Source organism: Phyllostomus hastatus, unplaced genomic scaffold, assembly GCF_019186645.2.
Source record: "Phyllostomus hastatus isolate PE091 unplaced genomic scaffold, TTU_PhHast_1.1 phas_scaffold_585, whole genome shotgun sequence".
Lineage (NCBI taxonomy): Eukaryota > Metazoa > Chordata > Mammalia > Chiroptera > Phyllostomidae > Phyllostomus > Phyllostomus hastatus.
Genome location: NW_025334037.1, coordinates 10,455,412 through 10,476,368, shown reverse-complemented (window position 1 = coordinate 10,476,368; position 20,957 = coordinate 10,455,412). Strand labels below are relative to the sequence as shown.

General features: G+C 43.4%; 1 protein-coding gene across 2 annotated transcripts in view; it reads right to left on the bottom strand.

Moving 5' to 3' along the window:
- NELL1 (neural EGFL like 1) overlaps positions 1 to 20,957 on the bottom strand; it is a 727,165-nt gene that overhangs the window by 644,121 nt on the left and 62,087 nt on the right. For both annotated transcript variants that reach the window (XM_045825346.1, XM_045825347.1), the window contains exon 3: positions 12,490 to 12,640. In XM_045825346.1, the coding sequence (XP_045681302.1) occupies positions 12,490 to 12,640 (151 nt within the window). The remainder of the gene's footprint in view (positions 1 to 12,489; positions 12,641 to 20,957) is intronic.

Here is a 20,957-nt window from a genome sequence, read left to right as displayed (position 1 = left end):
TGCAGACCTGACTAAACACAGTGACCCGATTAAGCACTTTAATACCCTTGGTACGTAAGCCTCTTTGAAGAAAAGAACAGCACAGCACAGAGTCTAGAGTTAATGATGCTGCACTATATACTTAAAAGGCTGCTATACAGATCTTATGTTAAGTGTTCTTACCACACAAATACAAAATAAATTATTTAATAATAAAAATAATGAGGTGGGAGGAAACTTTTGGAGGTGATGGCTACAAACTGTGCTGTTCGTTTCACAGATATACACTTATCTCCAAACTCATCGAGTTGCATGTTAAATATGTACAGCTTTTTATATATCAATCCTACCTCAATACACTGGTTTTTTAAAGAACAGGAAAACACAAAAGATCTGGACCTATTATCAGTGCCTACCCAGAGAGATCTAGAGAGAGGCCCTCAGCTCATCTCTCTGAGGGTATTTAAGAGCTTTCTGATGGCTCAGCCTCATTTGCTAAGCAAGTGTTCCCCAGTAACATGCAAATGATCGAGAGAGCCGCCCTGGTATTCAGATTAGCAACATGTGAATCACTACACAATCCAGGCTAAGCCTGTTAGTATCTAAGTTATTGCTGCCCTTTTAAAATATTTAATCACAGCGTTTGAACATTATCTCATTTTAAAGATCTAACTGCAGAGGCTCAATTAAAATTCCAAGTATCAAAGTGAGAAAAAGCCTCAAGTGGACATTGAACCTCATCCTGAGTTTTCAACACATGAAAATAGTCGGACATTTTACAATCATAACAAGTCCTTTTGCAGATGGACATTATTACCCTACAATCAATTCAAGATGTTCGACAGTCCCTCTGCCAGGCTGTGAAACCCCTGTATACTTCATATAGAAGGCTGTTTATAAGTTGTTAATACTCATTGCATTAGAATAAATACAGCCACCCCTTCCCCAACCTCATCATAATCACACTTCAGCTCCATCAGGCACTTGACACATCTCACTGTAGTGTGGGAGCCGGAGGACAAGAGGCTTAGTGGTAAACTCTTCCAGAAATAACGCTAGCTCATAATTTGTATTCTGGAGGCAGCCAGAGGAGGGAGGAGAGTAGAAGGAGGGAAGGATTAATGCCCCATGCCTGGCTTTTGTTGTCACGCCCAGAAATACTCTCAGTCCCTCCCTCCCTTCAACTGCCTTCCCCACACACTATCTTCTAGGTGAACTCTTACTCATGCTTCAAGTTCTAGGTGAAATGCCACCTTCTCTACAAAGCCTTCCTTGACTTCACCTGAAGAATTAGTGGCTTCCTTCTCTGTGTTTCAGCAGTAATTATTTCCTCTCTTATTCATTCATTAAATACTGAATGGTGCCCTGGCCAGTGTGGCTCAGTTGGTTGGAGCATCATCCCATAACCAAAAGGCCAAGAGTTCGATCCCTGGTCAGGGCACGTACCTAGGATGTAGACTCAGTCCCCGGTCCAGACACATATAGGAAGCAACCAATCAGTGCTTCTCATTTGCATTGATGTTTCTCTCTTTCCCTTCCTTTCTCTCTAAAAAGCAATGGGAAAATGTCCTCAGGTGAGGATTAAAGATAATAATAAAAATAAATAAATACTGAATGGTGCCAAGCACTGTTTAAGGTGCTGGGGATATAGCAACAAACAGAACAACCAGAGTTTCTGCTCCTGAGTTGCTTATATAATGGAAGAGGGGAAAACAATAAAATATATATTGTATAAGATGATGATCAAGTTTAAAAACATAAAGCAGGCTGATGGGGCCAGCGCATGGCAGGAGCAGGGGAAGGGCGCTATTTTAGACCGAGCTGTCAGGGAAGCTTTTCTATTAAGATGTAAACACGTGAAAGGATCTCTGAACACAGCAAAGAGTGAATCCTGCAGGAAAAGGGTGTCTTTAGATGACAGACATGAGCACAAAAGCCTTGGGACAGAGGCAAGAGGGAGCTGGACAAGTATGTGAAACACCAGGGAGGCCACCATGGCCAAGCTGAGTGACAATGAAGGAAGGGCAGGAGATGAGATCAAAGGTGCAGGCAGGGGCAGGATCACAGAGAGACTTGCAGCCCAGTGAAGCGTTGGGGTTGTATACTGAATCCGTGGGGAAGTAATCGAAGGGTGCTGAGCAAACAGGCAGCCGGATGTGACTCGCCCCTTCTATAACTCTTTCCAGGTGTGTTGTATTTGGTGACGGATCTTCTACCCAAAGGCTCATCTCCACCTCCCTGCCAACTAACAGAGCACTTGGTTTATGAAAGGTGTTTAGTAACTCTTCAGAGAAGCAAAGGAGAGCGCACAACTGACAGAAGTCACTGAACCGGCCACAGTCGCATCTGGGCACGCAGCACTGACAGCCTTCCACCGATCTTTCTCAGGAAAGGGCCTGCCTCCTAAGTTCTGTGTGTGCCTGCAGCCACCTTACCTCAGGCTTTATTCACAAACAGCACTGTTCTCCAAGCACGGATATCAGCAATTAGTTTGTTTAGTCTTCCAAACACAACAGAGCACCAAGAGTGATGACTAAAAAAGCCTGCTCAAAATTTCTGTAGCCAGAATTTCTGGGTCATTGAAATGGCATTGAATATACCGTCACAGGGTTCAAGTTCCATGGCCACTACAGTGTGAATTGAAAACCTCATCTCACCCTCTAATAACACCCACCACAGACCCTCCTGCACAGTCATCCCGGACAGAGCTCAGGGGACCCAGGGGACTATTCTCCTCATGGCTGAGGCACCACAGAGCCCTAGTCACTAACTCTGGGAGTCCCCCGGGGACTCTGAAAGATGAAAAGGGAAGTTATTTCAAACCCATGCAGTTGGTACACTGACCATATTTCATAGCTTTTGCAAAAAGAAGTGGGAAAAGATTCTTATAAATTTTCATGGCTTTCCTCAAATGTAAAGTGTCTGAATTTTACCAGCCACTCGCCCATTTCTGGGATCCACTCTGGCTTAAGGGAATATGACAACAGCGAAGCTGGCGAGTTGTGTTTTTCATCTACGAGACAGCTCAGGAACAATTCATCTTACCTCCATCTGAAACTTTTCGTCAATCTACAAAGTTTCATCTGACAATTCATAAGCAGATACCACAGTTGCCCAGCACCATGTCCCCACCTCTGAGCCCTGCCAGGTGGAGAGGATGGCAGGCACTGCCCTCAGTGCACCACCAAAACCTGGCTGGGCGCTGGACCCCTTTGGAGCATTCAGACAACTGCCTTTTCATCAGGCACTGCCCACCACAGAAAGGCAAAGAACGAGCACCAGTTACTAAGGAGACACTTGAACTTGGTTCACCCCATCAAGTTTCGCATGGCCTCTTACTGATGGTTCCCTGGCGCCCTCACCCATCCCACCATGTTCAAGGTTCCAAGATACACCAAACTACTTCTTTCTAGACAAACAGCCCAGGTAGCCTTGAATCAATGCTGTATGCACAGTTTCCACTATTTGTTAGAATGCTAATTCAAACAAATGATTTTGAATAATGCTCTCCAAAGCACAGCATGATAAATGTAAGTTTGGGAAATGTTATGGTAAGCAAGTTTAACAATGTGTTGGCTAAGACAGTGTGCTGAGGAACCCGCTGTCCATCATTTCACTAGTTGTCTGACCCCTGACAAAGCAACCAACACTCTATGCTTGTTTCCTCACTCATGAAATGGGAATAATAATTGAACCTCCTTCATCATTTGTAAGGATTCGATGCAACAATGCTTCTGTAGTGCTTAACACAGTGCCTGGCACCTTATTACATGATTTTAAAGAGCCTTTAATATGCTAATATTAATTGTGATTCTCCAAGAAAGTATGGCATCTTTCTCTAGTGTATTTCATCTCATACCTCTTGTTCTACAAAACTGTTGTGCAAGCCCAGTGGTCCCTGGAACCTACTGGGGGCGCTCCCATGCCAGCCAGTGACATGTGCCCTGAGTCGGACTGGAATTACATCAATTTCTACACGTCCAACTCAGCGAAACTGCAATCGCTCACATGAACCTTACCAGAGGGTGAAAACAAGATGTAAAAATAAGGATTTGGGTCAAAACCCTTAAGCACCCTTCCGGGTCATATTTCAAATGCTTCAGACTTGGGCTTTGTACTCTGGCTCTGCCATTTCCTACCTGCATAACCTTGGATAAATTACTCACCCTCAACGGCAGCAGCGTCCTGATCTCAAACACAGAAAAACAACACCTATCTAACCTTGGTTGTGATGGGGATAAAATAAGGTAATGATGTCAAGTATCTGACACATTCTAGGTAGCAGTCAATTGTGCCTCCCACTTCGCGTGTCAGGAGAAGGGCAAATTCAGTCTGAAAACTGTCACCAAATAAGGGCAGCCAGACCAACAGCTCCCACGTCCAGCCCAATATTCTTCTATGAACAGTGCTGACAAGTCAAACAGGACCAAATTAATTCATTTGCTCTTTTAAAAAGTGCACAGTCATGTCCTGAACGCTGGAAACAGCAACAGAGCATTCCCAACACTTGCTGGTTTGAATCAAGACAAACTCAAGACACTGAATATACAACATCCAGAAAGAGATCATTTATTCTATGTTCCCAAGGACATGCATTCTGCAGATTGCCACTAGCTCTCCCAGCTGTCTCCTTATCGCTGTGAAGCCATGCATTGGTTGCTGGGGTTGTTGTTGTTGTTGTTATTATTATTATTTTATTATTATTATTATTATTCAATTAGGAGAAAAGTGAAATTCTTATACCCATGTAAAAGACAGGCTGGAAAGCTGATTTTTAGGCCAGATTACCCTATTTAAATGTTGGCAACTAATTCATGATTTAAAATGTTTAGTTGAAAAATACCGTGGTGACCATTTCAATGTGAGCCAAATAAAACTTCTGCAAGCCAAGTATAGGCCTACAATTTCAACCTTTATCTGACAACACAAAGGCCATGCTCATTAACAAATCCTGCAAGGCCTCCTTCCCTCAGCAGCCCACCAGCATCAACCCCTCAAATCTCTGCAGTTCCTGCCCTGCAGGCTGCACCCCACCCACAAGCCCCTGTCCACAGCATCTCAGTCCCACTCTACATACTTCTCCACCTCTGTGTCATGCCTGTCTCCTTGGGGGTAAGGCCTTCCACCACTCAAGGAAGGCTATTACTGGCTAGAAGAACCTGGTTCTGGTGTCTCCAGATGAAATGGTAATGCTTCACATGGTGAACTGTCAAATCACTCCTACCATGGTATGATTACTGGCAACCAACTCCATTGATGAAAAGTGGGGATGTGAATCTAGGCATTTTAAAAAGAAAAACAGTTGAGTTTATTTGTTCATTTATGTAATTGCTGTAGTTTCACAAATTAAGAAATTATTTTGATTTCCAAGTAACAATGCTGATGGATGGATGAGCTTCCTTGCACATAGTTGGGGCTCAGTAGGTGATTTTGAACCTGAAAGGATAAAGCCTATGTAAATATCACATGCTGTCACTTAGGAAGCACTCTCTCACAAGGTAAAATTGTCAAGGCAGCGATGACTGTCGGCATCTCACCTTGAACCACTGCTCTCCAAGCCTTCAACTTGCAAAGCTCCATGTGTACCATCCCTCAATCTATCCCCTGAGCCCACCAGCCTGGGTCCTGCTTAGTTTCTCCTCTACCTGGACACTCATCTTTCTGATGTCCTCATAGCTGGCTCTTTCTTAGACCCAGTTCAAGTGTCCCTCCCTCTCTGGCCTATCTTCTCCACTTGTCCCTGCTTTATTTCCCTGCATGACATTTATCATTTGGTTTAATTGTACCCATATGCATCCTTTGATTCGCCCCACTTGAAAGCTAGCTGCCTGAGGATGGGTCCCTTGCGTGTCCTCTTCACTCTGCACAATCCACCAATGTGCCTACCAAAAGGTTAGTGTCCAACACCGATTAGTACATTAAAATGAAGGAATTTCAACTTAACAAATAAGTAAACTGAGGAACAGGGAGGGGTGTGGCCATGGCCTCCTGGGTATTCACTGACAGAGCAGACACTGGAGCCCATGGCTGCTGACTCCAGCCCAGCATCCCAACACTGTACCACCCTCACCCATGGACTGACAGTCCAGGGTGCCTTCTACCTAGCACCCAACAAGTCGGGGGGTAAATCTAGCATTCATCAGTAACGAGGCTCATCTCTCCACATTTCTCTCTCCAGAACCAAACATTGCCCATGTATGCTGGTCTCTCACCACTACTAATTTCAAAGAAAGTCAAAGAAGACAGGGGTTTTTTTTTAATTCTCTAGAAGAATTCCACTGAACTTAAATGATTTTATGAATAAATATTAATGAAATTGTGAAATATTAATGAGATTTTACTTTTTTACTAGAAAGTAAAGGCTAATGGCTACATTTGCTATCTTTCCATTTCTAAAACATTAGGCAATCCAAAATCTTACATGCATATATACAAGCATGAGCAACTTGCCCAAAACATTACACTCTACTGCCATGATACTTCTCGTCTTCAGTTAAGGTCAAAAGTCACCTGAACAGCTTCACTTCTGATGAAGATTTAAATGTTATTTAGTGTGTCCCTGAAAAAAAAACCTCATTTTCTTGACATGAGATCCTTCCATTTCTGTCTGGAAATAACTTTCTTATGTACACTGCTATGTCTGCACTCTGCTGGGCAGAAAGAGGAAAGTGAGGGAAACTCACATCCCAGGTGTCCTGTCTCCTGGTGTTTGGAAGCATCTGTAGACAATGCACATTCTCAGCTGCTAGGCATTTCCTTCTTCAGGAAGAAGCCTCCATCCAAAAGTAAGAGGTCCCATTCACCAGCGAGTACTTCCCATCCTTTACGACCCTTTTCAGTTGCTCTCTATTTTGGTTCATTTATTCAACTAGAACCTTGAACAAAGTAAATTCAAGGAACTGCACTTTGCAGCACAGAACACCCCATTCTGCTTTCGGGGAGCAGCACCACCCCGCAGCCTGTCCAGAACCCTGAGCATCACCCCGACTCCTCTCTCTCCACCCTCAAACATGCCAAACAGAACTACAATCAGCTCACTCCATCTCCTAATTACCTCTCAACCATCTGCTCCCCATCTGTACCACCACTATCTGGCCTAGTCCAGGACTCATCTCTGAACTAGAGTCTAGGTTCCAGTCAGCGGCAGCAACCTCCCAATTAGTCCTCTGGCTCCAATGCTGTGCTCTCCACACCATTCTCTGCTAAGCAGCCAGTGTGATCTTCTAAACCACAAATCTAATCAGACCACACCTTCATTCACATCTTTCATGGCTCCCAATTGCCCTTGGAATAAAGGCTAACCCCCAGTGCATCGATGATAAAGCCATTCATAATCTGGCCTCTTACCTGATCCTCCAGGTTCACTTCTTGCCAAACCTTGCCCCTTATTCTCTACCTAGGTACTCCCCTCCCTCCAACAACATGGCATTTTCCTTCAGCTCTTTCAGTGCACTATGATCTCCATCTCTCGTCCCCTCACTCATGGTGCATGCATCCAGAGCCCTCTCCCATTCATCTTCTCCTGGTTCACTTCTACTTACTCCCCTTTGCCTAATAAGCATACTTCTCAGTGGAAGGACTTTCAGTTTCTTTGGACAAGGCTAGGTCCCTGCTCTGTGCTCCCTGTATTCCTCCTAGCATGACACCAGCCATACGTGGTGGTGTTTCTCTAGCACCTCTTGCTTTACAATTATCACCCAGCATCTACCACCACACATGACCTTGGGTAGGATTTCATGGCTGTTTCCTGAATATTGATAAGGCAGCTCCAGGCTAATCAGCGCATACTTCTATATCTGAAGCCTCTCCATTTATGTTTAGAATGTGGGGACCATGTGTATACTTTGAAAGCAGCAAAAATAGATCTGCATTAGGACAAGATTCCAATTTCAACTTCACTCCCTTCCTTCCTAAATGTAAGCAATTTAACAATAGAAAACATCTACTTTTAAAACTATATAAGCTTATACAACATCTCCTCAAGAAAGGAATGAAACTTCAAAATGTTTGTAAGAGAGTCAATTTCTGGAAATGTACTGTCTTTTAAAATTAAATTGATTGGGGTGCCATTGGTTATACAATTATATAGGTTCCAAGTGTATAATTCTATGATACATCACCTGTATATTGCACTGTGTGTTTACCACCCAAAGTCAGTCTCCTTACTGTTAGTCACCCAAGAAAAAAGTTCTTTCTTGGGTTGGCTTTATCAAACCACGTAAAACTCTTCTGGAATTTCCTCCCTCACGTCACCACCTACCCATTATGATATTCTTCAATGCATTATCTGACAGTACCAAATTATTTATACATAAATTTAAGCAATCCATAATTAGAAAGGTAAACCTGCAGTTACCAAATGTATTTCATCACGACAACCCATTATGTTGGATTGTCTGTAACAACTTTTTGTTGTGAAAAACCTAATTACCATTTCAACTGGGTCAGAAGGTCAGCAAATCTACTTTTTTCACTCCTGAGGATTTGGGGGAAGAAGTAAGAAATACCAAAATAAGCCACAAGAGGGGAAATGATGTTTGTTGAGTGTCTAGATTTCAGCTTCCTATCTTATGCGTGGATTTAATTTTATCTGTCATGTAGGAATAAAATTGAAAATTCAAGATTTTCCATTATATCTTATGAAGTTGCATATACTGGCAGAATGTTCAATTGGATATAATCTATGTTAATTAAGCTTTGCATTTTAACAAAGCCCTATATTAGCGCACTTGAATTACAAAAAATAAACATTAAATCTTCAATGTCATTAAGATAGTTCAGCAAGACAGATTCACCTTTGTTGCTCCTCCAATGTGCTCTACTGATACAGTAAAAACAAAAATCCATCAAATTAGAAACATAGATTAGAATAGGGGTGCCCATTCCATTACATAAGAGCCTACTTTAATTACTACCTCTAGGTATGTTTTTCGATCGTCTTTATACTTAAGTTTTTCATTTCATTCATCTATTTACTTAAGATATCCATGGAAACTCAGTCAGCTCAGTTCCTCAGTAGGAAGTGTGCAGGTACTGCAGTGCTGAGAAGTGCACTCTGGTTTAAGGAAGCCTAGATTCTCTGCTGACACACCTCTGGCTGCTGGGCCCCCACCGAGTATGAGATGTCTGCCTTTGCCCAGAAGGGAACTTGCCACGGCCACTGAAGGAACTCTTGTGCCATTAATTCAATAATGGCCCTGTCTGAGAACAGCTGGAAGCCCAGCAGAAACTGGAAATAATGATTTCCGAAACTGTAAGTGCAGTTTTTCTGGATGGCAGCTTTGGGAAAGGCAGCCGGATGTTCACTCTCGGTGGTGCACAAACAGCTGGGATCCTGAGCACTGTCCCCACTGTGCTCATCGGCAAAGAGGAACTGTCGGGATTGAATGCCACCATGAAATCTTGGTTATATATGGGGGGACCCAAAATAACCCTGGAATTTATTTATAAAATTGTGTATTTATTCTTACATGCTTAAGCTTCAGTCACCTTCAAAGTACTCTCCATTTGATGCAATACACCTACCAAGACATATTTTTCCACTGCTCAAAACAGTTCTTGAGCTCATCAATTTTAATGCTTTGTAGTGCTCCTGCCATTTTTTGTTTCACCTCTTCCACATCAGTGAAACCACTCCCTTTGAGGACTTTTATCATCCAGGGAAATAAAAAAAAAGTCATTCTGAACAAGATCAGGTGAATAAGGAGGGTGGGGCACATGGGGTCATGCCGTTTTTGGTCAAAAACTGCTGAACACTCAGCCTGGTGTGGGCAGGTGTGTTCATAAATCACCCATCATGAAACGGGCAAATGCATTAGAGTCTTCAAAAAAAACTTTCACCGAAGCCAAACACAGCCTCTCACCAACACCAGCTGGTACACTGATACAGATGGGTTCCTAGAACACTCGCCTAGTGGGGTAAGCCTGTACTATAAGACCCTGACCTCCAAAAGATAATTCTGGGTTTTTTTCAGGTCCCCCCTCATATACCATTTCTCTTCAACCACTGAACTAGGGAAAGTGACTGCTGCTTATCTGGCCAGTCCTCAGCATCCTGTTCTCCCTCAGCCCCAAATGTCAACATCAAATGTCAGTGTCACCATCACTACCTAGGCCACCACCACGGCCACCACCATGGCTTTTTTTTATTTCAATTTAAACTAAAATGGCTTCTTTTATTGTGTTCCCACTCTGTGCCAAGAATTATACTAGGTGTTTTGCAAATACTTTTAATCCTCACAAAAATCTCAAAGTATTATTTATTTCAGTCTCCAGATATCCACACCTTTGCCCTTTGCACTGGCCTGCGCAGTGTCCACTGTAGTGTTTCCAGGGCCACACCTGTGCCTGAGACAACCCATTCCACGTGAACCTTTGAAAGTGGTCATGAATTTCTGAGCAGTCCTAACCAGAGATGGAGAAAAATGAATCACCTATACATTCGATATTTATTTATTGAGTACATACTATGGGTCCAAGAGTACTTACTTGGGAGAAAAAAAAGCCTTTGTGATCAAGTCTCTTATCCATGCTACTCTTATGTATTTGGGCACAGACTGAAAAGGAAATATCCCAAAACTGCCTAGCTCCTGCAATGTTCATGGTCCCTCATCTATTACCCACCACCAGGCCAGATTCCCTGTCCTGGCCAGTGAAAGGTGATACAGCTAATGCATGACGTATCCGGGCCCGCCTGGTTCCTTCACATGCCCGAGGAGAATACAACAAGGTTCTTATCACGGTAGAAACTATTAGTCTGCCTCTCTCAGAACACCACAATTCAAGTAAAGTACATATGCATAGAAGCCAACTGACATAACTGAAAAGTACTGCATGCAAAGTTGTATCTGTATCTACACACACGAACACTACCCAGTCTTTTTGCATATGTCCCTGAGGTTAAACTATTGAGCATGTTACAGGACCACCATTTCAGCAAGAACTCCATTTCAAAATAAAATGTTCCGCAAACTCAAAAGTCTAGGAGGCTTACAAGCACATTTTGATGTCTATAAATAAAACCAGAAGTAATCCATTAAGTATTTTTAATTTAATCACTCAAATGTTTTTTAAATTCCCTAACTTGGATCAAAGGGATATCAAACTGAAATTTAAAATTATAAGAATGTACATAAAATGAAACATAGCAATATTAATGGGCTGTATTCAAAGCAATACTCGCAAGAAAATATAAAGCATTCAGTGAACAAAATAATACTGAAAACAAACATTCAAGAAGCTAGTAAAAATATCAACAAGATGATTGAAGAGGTAAAAAACAGAAATCAATAAATTTAAAATGAGAAACAGTAACCTTGATCAATAAAACTAAGAATTGTTTCATTAAAGAAAAAAAAACAATAGATTATACAATCCCATGATAAGCCTAGCCAAAAAAAAAAGAAAATACATATATTTCACATTACAAGTTTAAAAAAATATAACCACGAGTATAAAAATGTTATTAAGTAAAACAGCATAATGTCTGACTCTTTGCCTCAAAAATGCAAACCTAATGGAATATATGATTTGGCAAAATATAAGTTGATCCAAAGAACAGTTCAAAATTAATTAAATAGAATAACAACATAAAAGAAACAGAAAAATGAACACTTTCAATAATAAAAGATTTTCCAGCCTCCCCAAAATCAAATTAGCCCATAATATATTTATGCTAATTCTATCAGAAACATTTATAAAAGAGGCATTACCTTTATATTTAAACCAGTCCAGAGCATTAAGAAAATTTAAAAAGCCTCAAATTAATTCACATCCCCAAAAACACCTACAGTATTTCACTTACAATGAGTTACAATATTTAAGTGGTTAATGAGTTCAGTGTAAAATGTTACTTCAATGCCTGGCACTTATCAGCGCTCCAGTGTTAGGTCCCACTGTTTTTACCCACCTCCCTGTCTCTAGGATGCTGTTCTTCCACTCTTTCACTCCTTCCCACTCAGCCTGTGAAATATCTACTCACTTTTTCCCTTCAACCTTCCTGAAGCCTTTCATGGCTTCCCACAACCCTTACTAGGATTAACCACTATTACCTTTATTTCTTAAACACAAATTATTAGCATTGCATCTATAACACTTTGCTATGTATCTGTCCATCTACCCTACTAGCTTCTGTGATCCTTAGAACAAAAATTCTGCATTATTCACTTTAATAATTCCAGTGTCAAGCACAATCTACATGATAAATCCTTAGTAAAATGAACTTGTCTGATAACCTAAATATGATGGACACAATGTGGCTTTATATGACCAGGCCTACCAGCAGATAGAAGATGGGTAAGGGAGACTTTCTCAGGAGTGGAGAGCAAACAGGAGAGCCGCCTGGTCCAAAGCACACTCCCACTGCAAAGTAAATGTATTGATGATATGTTCGACAGAAACAGGGCCTCAGCTGCTAAATGTTCTGTCAGAGCTACAACCTCTAAATTCCAAGACATTCTGTGTGTTCCATTCGTTCTAAGCAGATTTTCAAAAAGGGTAGAGTCTTCTCACCTGTGTTCCAGTTCGCGAATGGACAGTATCACTCCTGAAGTAGACGGCTTTTGCTGTACAGTGGCCAAAAACGTGAAGTCGCTCTTGTTCCGGAAGAGCTGGATTAATTTCTCACTCACGTGGGGGGCTGCATGGATCTCTCTCTCTGTATCTAGAGTAGAGAAGGAAGAGCAGGAGGAACAGGAGCGGGGAAGAGGGGAGGAGAAGGAGGAGGGAAGAAACAATACAAAAGGAAAGAAAGGACAGGGAACAGCAGGAGGAAAAGGAGAAAAGATGTACCATTAAAAATACTGTATCCAAAGCGCCCAGGTTGTATTTTTCATTTTCCCTTGTTGTCAATACTTTTCATTTCCAGATGCCATCCACCCCTCCATACAGCAGCATTCATTCAGTGAAGAACCCAGAAATGCCATCTCTGCCATGGTGCCCACTTGTCAGTGACAGGTTCACCATTGGCCGGTGATCTTCTGACATGACATGAATTCTGACAGGATCCTGAGCAATCCGGCCTGCTGCAAACCGATTAAGTTGCTGTGAATAACGTGAGGGCCAGTCAAATAAATGGTGTGCCAACTTCAGAGAATCAGGAGTCTAGGGGGATCCAAACACCACCCCACAAACTCCAATTCCTCTTTTCCTGTGGATTCCTCTCACCACATTGCATCTTGGAGAATCTGCCCTTGCTTTGTACTCCACAGAGATTCACTAGCACTAATAATGCCAGACAACTCAGTTTTTGCTTAAAGAATAAATGCATTTTTGTGGTCCATATACATGCCTGAAATTACTCTGTAAATGCAGTGGGTGACTTTCCTCATGAAACATTTACTAAAGCCCAGGCCAGGTCAGCAGGCCTAGAAGTCTGGGAGTCAGGCTAATCCTGCTCCTGGACCAGAACCTTTCTGCAACATCTGCAGAATGAGAGACATTCACCTTGTCACACTCAGACTCACCCTCATCATAACAAACTGGACATTATCTCCTTCATGTTACACTACACTTGCTGGCATCAGAAAGTGGGCACCGAGGGAGCTGAGTTCAAGAAAACTCTTCAAAGAATGACAAATGAACACCCCAGGCAGGTTTGGTGGGCCTTCTCTCATTCCCGGACCACATCGAACTGACCATAAAACTACTTGGTTATTTCTCCTGAGTGGCAAGGAAAGCCACAGAAGTTCAAAGGCTGCATTGCCCAAGCAGCACCACAGACTTACAGATGACCTTCAAGAACCTCATCCTGAAGAGGGTCTTTTAACTGAAAGAAACCCTTGAATTCTTGACCTTGGTTTGGGCTCAGTCTGTCCACCTACAAAATGAGGGTGTGGACTAGGTGATTAGCCAGGGCCTCCTGAGCTTGACTCTCCATAATCCCCTGTGTAGCTGTTTTGAGTCTGCACCGCAGTCTACCGTCTGCGGAAGTCTGGCTTTGAATGGCATGAAGGCTGGTCCTCCCCCATGGAGGCACCCACCCAAGCAGGACACTTGGCCAACATGAACCTGACGGGAAAAGAAGGCCTTCACTGCTGTACAGTAAGGGGCATGCTGTCTGCTTTGGTCAAGGGCTGAGATTACAGAGCCACTTAAAGAATGCTTCTACACCTTCTACAGAATCCCAGCCAAAGACGGTCTGGGATGATTTTCAAAACATACTAAATGTATAAATAAACCACTTTGTTGTAAATGATGGCTCATCTGCAAATGTTTGTTAGCATTGTTTTTATCATCGCTGCTAGACAACGAGCCTAGTGATAAATTCCACCTAGAATTCAGTGCCAGAAAAAAAGCATCTGGCTCTTGAGGTTAACTTATATGTTTACTTTTTTGTTTTTCCTCTTTACTATTTCCTTCTTTAGTCACCAATTAGGAAGCCAGTGATTTGGTAGAGGCTGCCCAGGGAGCTCAGAGGATTCTGAGGCTTGGGCCCAGTGAAAACAAAGCCAAGACTGATAAGCAGTGCCCGCTGGGGAAAGGAGGTATAAACTTCATACTGGTTATGGGTTTTCTCATCGCTCTTTCAATTCTCCGTAGGTGATATCATTCAGCTCCATAGCCAATAACCCCCAAATTTATGTCTGCAACCTCAACCTCTCCCTTAAGCCACAGGCTCATATATTAAATATCCTTCTTAGCATCTCCATATGAATGTCTAATAAGTATGTCAAGCTGCATGTAACCACAACAGAGCTCTTGTTCTCCCCCTCAGCCCTCCAAAGGAGCTTCCCCCTCAAGTCTCTGGTCTTAGTAGATGGACCACCCAGTGTCTCAAGCCAAGAAAACAAAAAGGGTCCTTGATTCTTCCCTTTCCGCCACACTCCCTATCCAATCCAACAGCAAGTCAGGAGGCGACCCGTGTGCAGAATCTGTCTACTTCTTCCCAACTTCACTCTTCAAGCCCTTGCACAACCTGCCATCATATCTCCCTAGGGTACCCCAATAGCTTCCTGTCTCCCTGCTTCCATAATACCTTCTCTTTCCCACTCTCCACACAGCAAAGAGCTCTTTTGAAAGCATAAGTCAGAATTACTTCAATTTTCTGCTTAAAACCTTTTAATTGCTTCCACAGCTCCCAGGATAACAACCTGGCTCTTCAGCGTGGCCAGCAGGGTAACATAAACTGACTTCTGCTTACCTCTCCTGACATCATACTCTTCTTGGTTGAGAGAGGAGCTGCCCACAGTGCTCTTTTCATTTGCCTGGCTCCTCCCTGTCCAGCTCTGGCTCCTCCCCTTCCAGCCCCACCTCCAGGAAATGCAACCTCCTGGTCAGTTCCTCCAAAGCAGGCCACCGCAAATGTCTAACACGCCACTCTGGTTATTCTCTCCATATCACTTATCATAATACATGTATTAGGATCAATTCATTATTTCCTTATATCATAATTTTATTTCATGTTTCTTACTTTATTCCCTTTCTTTCCCTACTAGGCTATAAACTCCCTGAAGGCTGGCATCGTTTCTTTATTCACTGTGGTAGCTACACTTCTCAGTGCCTGGCAGAAAACAGGCATCCAATCAAGACTCACTGAGTTAATGTATTTCCATTTATTTCCGTCATTGACATTGTTCCCTCAAGTAACCACAAATATTAGTCAGAATATAGGGACATCGTTGGGAAAACTAGGAGATAGAAGGGTACTTCCAAAGTGCCAGCAGCTATGGAATTAAAGAAAATGATGGCTCAGCACCAAAGCAGCTCCTCCTCTCTGCAGGACACCCCACCTGAGGGCCTGGTGCAGTCCCACCACACTGCTGGTCCCCCACCCCTCCCGGCAGCAGAGCATTTCCTTGGCCGGCTTCTCTCATTTCTCTTTGTAAATGATTGGCACATTGAAGTAAAGACTCCATTAGCACTCACCAGAGTGAGATGTAAAAAAACATCTATTTTGATACATTGAGTCTTTACGTGCATTCTCACTTTCAGAAAAGCTCTTTCGAGTAAATGTTGACAATAATTCAGCCACTAAAAGAGCACAAGAAAGTAATCCCACTTCTTACAGTACCACAGCAAGAAAACCGGACCAGGTTTCAAAGGACTGAGGACTGCTCTGCGTGGGGCAGAGACGGCACCATGGCCCCTGGCATGAGGCACCTCCCCTCCCAGAGCCTCCCCTCCACATCCGAACACTGAGAGGGTTGACCTCCATGATCTCCACCCTCTTTCCTAGTCTCACCACTTCATCCATTAATCATGTTAACCCTGCACAGCAAAATAGGGTACTGAGGGTATTTTCCATCTACTGAACGCCCAAATTTTACAATTTTTTCTCCTCTGATTTTCCAGGTCAACATAAATATACAGTCATCAATTATAGAAAATAGTAACATGTCACCTACTTTGCAGTAGCCTGCCTTTTTCCTGGAGTTAAAAGAGCAGCCACTAGGAACCTATAGTGAATGCTACACTTCCATATCCAAGCTCTGTAATGTATGTTGGCTGTATTTAAAATATTCAGTTCTGTGAGAGAGAACATGAAAAACAAGTGGGATGGATAAAGCTCATAAGACATGGTAAATGCAGATAGCAGGTTAGAAACCTGTGAAACGTGCTCAATAAAGATGGAACAAATGGCACATAAATGTGTTGAACACAGATAAAGAGGACTGTATAAGAGTGTTACTTATAAATAGAAAGGAGTGGGAGGACCAAGTCACAATGCACAGATCATGCCACCTCCAGAATGACAGCTATGTCATCCCCAAATCCAACACCCATTTCCCTCCCATGGCAGCCCCACATGCACTCTGAGGAATGCTAAATAAAACCTACCACTAATCACCAAACTAACTGGTGAACTACAGCTGTTGGCAGATGTATTCGCCCTACTATCTCCAATAGAGAAAGCAAGTTGGCTCCAGGTACCTCCCATCCTCTGGATCCCCTCCCCTTTTTTTTTACTTCCTGCTTGCCCCCCATAAATCCCCCCAAGCTAACCCGCCAGTTGCAACTCATGAGCCAGTAATCAAAAATGCTTTTCTGGGATATATTATGGTCTAAGGTGAATGAGAAGAGATTTTTTTTAATTCAGGCAGTAAATTTCTATCTGTACTGTACCCCCTTTATTTAAACCTCTGCTCCAGTTCATGGAACCACAGCATCAGCAACAAAGCTGACAGAGCAGAGGGAGAGAAAGAAGGAACCCACAAACAATAGACAAGCCAGGAATCCAGCAGGGTCTCCATCCTCCCCCACACCCACTTGTACCCTGCGCTAAGCATGTCATTCTACTCCCTCTCTTTCCCTTGCTTCCTCCTGGATGTTTTGAAATGGATTTAATCAGCCACACGATGCAAGCATGTGAATTCGGTCTGTTTGTGAGGATTTTTGCTCCGTGACCTCTGGGAGGACACTGGAAGGCTACCATTACATTGCAATAACTTCCCACACAACCACCACTTACAGCAAACATTTCACATTTTTAAAAAGGGGGGAAATAATGTAGTTCCAAATACTTATTTTTGCATGATCTTGTTAAGAAGTGCTCACTCAGCAACAAGGGTTAAATGCTATTTGTTTCCTGGGATGAACCAGCTACACCTAGTCATTTTTCAAGAGACACTAAAAATGCTAATGTGATGATTGAGCATCAGCAAGAAAGTGTTGGGTGAAGTAGGGAGGAGCCTGGAGAGTAGGGAAGGAAAGAAAATAAATGATGGCACTCACACGCTTCTCTAACATGCAAGCAGCTTCATTTCTCTTTTCCCTGATTTCTAGGGTGAGCAAGGCGGTGACTTTCATGGTCGACAAACACACATTTGTGTGCCAGGCACCGCACTGGGCTCCCGGGAAATGAAGGTAAAAATACAGTTTCTGACGTCAAGGGTAGCTCCAAAAGCAAGACAGTTAGTTTCCTGGAGACAATGGGTAGGGTAGGACAATGCGCAAAGGAAAGAGAGAGCCCTTGGAGGCTGGGAATGACATCGTGGAGGGTGCATCGTTGGGCTCAAGTCAGAAAAGATGAATGAGCATTTATCAAGCAGGAGAGAGGGGGGAGGAGGGCATGCGTGGAGGGACTGGCTGTGCAGATGCGGACCCCCACGTGTTGCCATTATCCTTGCATTTTTCTTTCTCTGCAAGCATCTCTCTCACTAGAAGTCCAGCAGAAAAGCACCTACTCAACCTAATATTGAAGGGAACTCGCCAATGACTGGTGACTTGAACAAGCAAAAACAGCAGCAGCCAGAAACATGACAAAACAAACACACCGGGGCTGCCCACCTCAGCCTTGACTAATGGGGAATCCAGGCAACCACGGAGCAATCACAACAGTTTCCACCAGGAACCTCAACTCACAGCAGAAGCCGCATACAGGGCATGGCGCATGCTTCCTGGGGTGCTTCCTGAGCACCATCTTCGCTCGTGGTAACAGGTAAAAGGTAAAGGTAAATGTTTGCTTTACCAAAAGGTAAAGCAGCACGTGTAAATCTGAAATGCCTTTTGGCTTTGCATTTCTGAGTACTGAGGAAATTTGCCAAGTCAAGACAGCCAATTGTCCATGGGGCAAGTCCTGCTGAATCAGGGGTGGGGAGCCAGGGACAGGGAGCAGGGAGCAATGTGTCAGCGTGTTAGGTCTTGAAGCCTTTCTTTGATAACGTCAGATATTACTGATCCACGCAGCTTTCAAAGAAGCCAAAGTCACAATTAGAAAGTAGTGTGGATACCAGGAGACTCCCACTTAATGTGTCAGAATTTCTATCTCCAGTAACAAGTTCACAATAACATCCCATTAAACCTCCATTAGCTCCAGAAGCCAGAATGACAAAAAAGCAAATGTGTAGGGCTTATTATGCTGCCAAATGCAAGGTTAACTGCTTTGCACATATCATTTCACTTACAATACTTTATTATTTTTCCTATTTTACAGACAATAAAAAGTGAAAGCGTACGGAATTTAAGTAATTTTCTGAAAGATGCTGGGCTAGGAAGCCATGGTGCTGAGATTCCAAACGACAGGCTGGCCCCACACAGTCCACTCTCCGCTGCGCCACCTCTGCTAGTCCCCAGTGTGTATGACCTCAGCACTCGGGGCACAAAAAGGGACGATTCTCCATCATGCACCTGGTGCCTGAGCAATTATATTCACTTGGGAAACATTTATGAACAATCTATTTGTAAAACACTTCTGAGACCTACACATCAACATCTCCCCATTTTCCAGGTGAAGAAACTGAGGCACAAAGAGGTTTCATGGCCTGCCCAGGGTCGCAGCAAGGGGATGGAAACAAAATTGACTCTGGCTGGACACTCCATGGCATTCACCTGGCACCCCGCCTACTTTTTCATCATCTCCTTCTGCTCCCCCAGCCCCCTCATGCTCCCACACTCCCACCACGCAAGCCACCTTTTCCTTCTTCCCAGGGCCCTGTGCCTCCCCACCTTGGTGCAGCCCCATCTGCAGTGACCCCTGTCTTCCTCCCTCTTCTGAGGGTGCTGGCTTCATGGCTAACTCCTTCCGGCCAGCTCGGGTTCCCTGAATTTTTTCACTGCATTTTTGTGATCATCACTGTTTCATGCGTGTAATCATCTCATGAATGGCTCTCACGCCCACTACATGGAAATTCCGTGAGAAGTGGTTTACCAATATGTTCCCCACACATTGCCCACTGCCAGGCCCATGGTAAAGCTTCACCGAATGTCTATCACATGAATAGTTAATCTAGACTAATAATTTACTCCAAAGTCTGGAACACAACATAGCCAAGGAGGTTTACCAAAGACACTCAACTACAACCCCAACTTGTTAAGAAAAAGCACATTAAAATGGGCTGTCTGAGGAATAATAAAGCCAGCTGATCGTCCCCTACTCCTCTTTTAGGGGACTAAGCCTGAGGAATCCTGTGACATACGATATTAATAATTTCTTTTGTAACTACTATGTGACTCAATCAAAAGAAATTCCAGCGCCCCCGTAATTTTACTAATTGGACAGGCACAGTGGGGCAGCTGAGTTCTTCTTACAAACATTTAAAATGCCAGTAAGGAAAGCCAACACCTCCCCCAGTCACAAAGACATCAGCAAACTGTAACCACCCCTCTTTAGGCGGCTTCCTCACACTCGAGACACAACCCACCAGCAATCCTTGTCCCTCCACCCCTAGCTCAGCTGGATGCCTCTGAGTAAAGAGAGAGTTACAGCATGGATGGATGCAGCTTAATCTGAATCACAGGACAAGAGAACAAAAAAGAAAAGAGTGGTGAATTGATATGATTATGACTGCACTGCAAATGGCATAAACTTCTAGTTCTGAGATAAGCATTAGGGATGCCATGGATAGCATGATGTCTAGAGTCAACATGCTGCTCTGAGAGTGGATGCACCACCGCCTTGCACCCCGTCCATCTGTCTCAGCCCAGCCAGTGTCTGGAAGCCAGCTCTGCCACGCAAACGCTGGAAGACCTTGGATAACTCAGCTTCCTCCCTTCACCCTTGAGTTTGCCTCACCTGTAGCATAGGATTAATACCACCCATCGTGTAGGATTCAGCAGAGTAATGAAAGAATATATGGAGCCCTGGCTGATGTGGCTCAGTTGGTTGGAGCCTCATCCCATAACCGAAGGGTTGAGGGTTTGATTCCCAATCAGGGCACAACCCTGGGTTATGGGTTCAATCCCTGGTCCGTGCACATATGGGAGGCAACCAATCAATGCTTCTCTCATGCATCAATGTTTCTTTCCCTTCCTGTCTCCCGAAAAGCAATGGGAAAAAAATGTCTTTGGGTGAGGATAAAATAGATTTTCAAGAATATGTGAACATGACTAGTACACAGCTCGTGTATAATACTTCCCCTCCCCCATCCTCTTTACAACATTTCTGAGAAGCTTTGCAAAGGAGGCTCAGAAATCTACACCCTAAAGTGTAAGCTTTAATATATGCCAAAATATTCTCATACATGATGGCATATCATATGCATAATGAGATCAATAACTCATTGGGTAGGCATCAGCAGTCTCACTTTAAAGATAAGGAATCT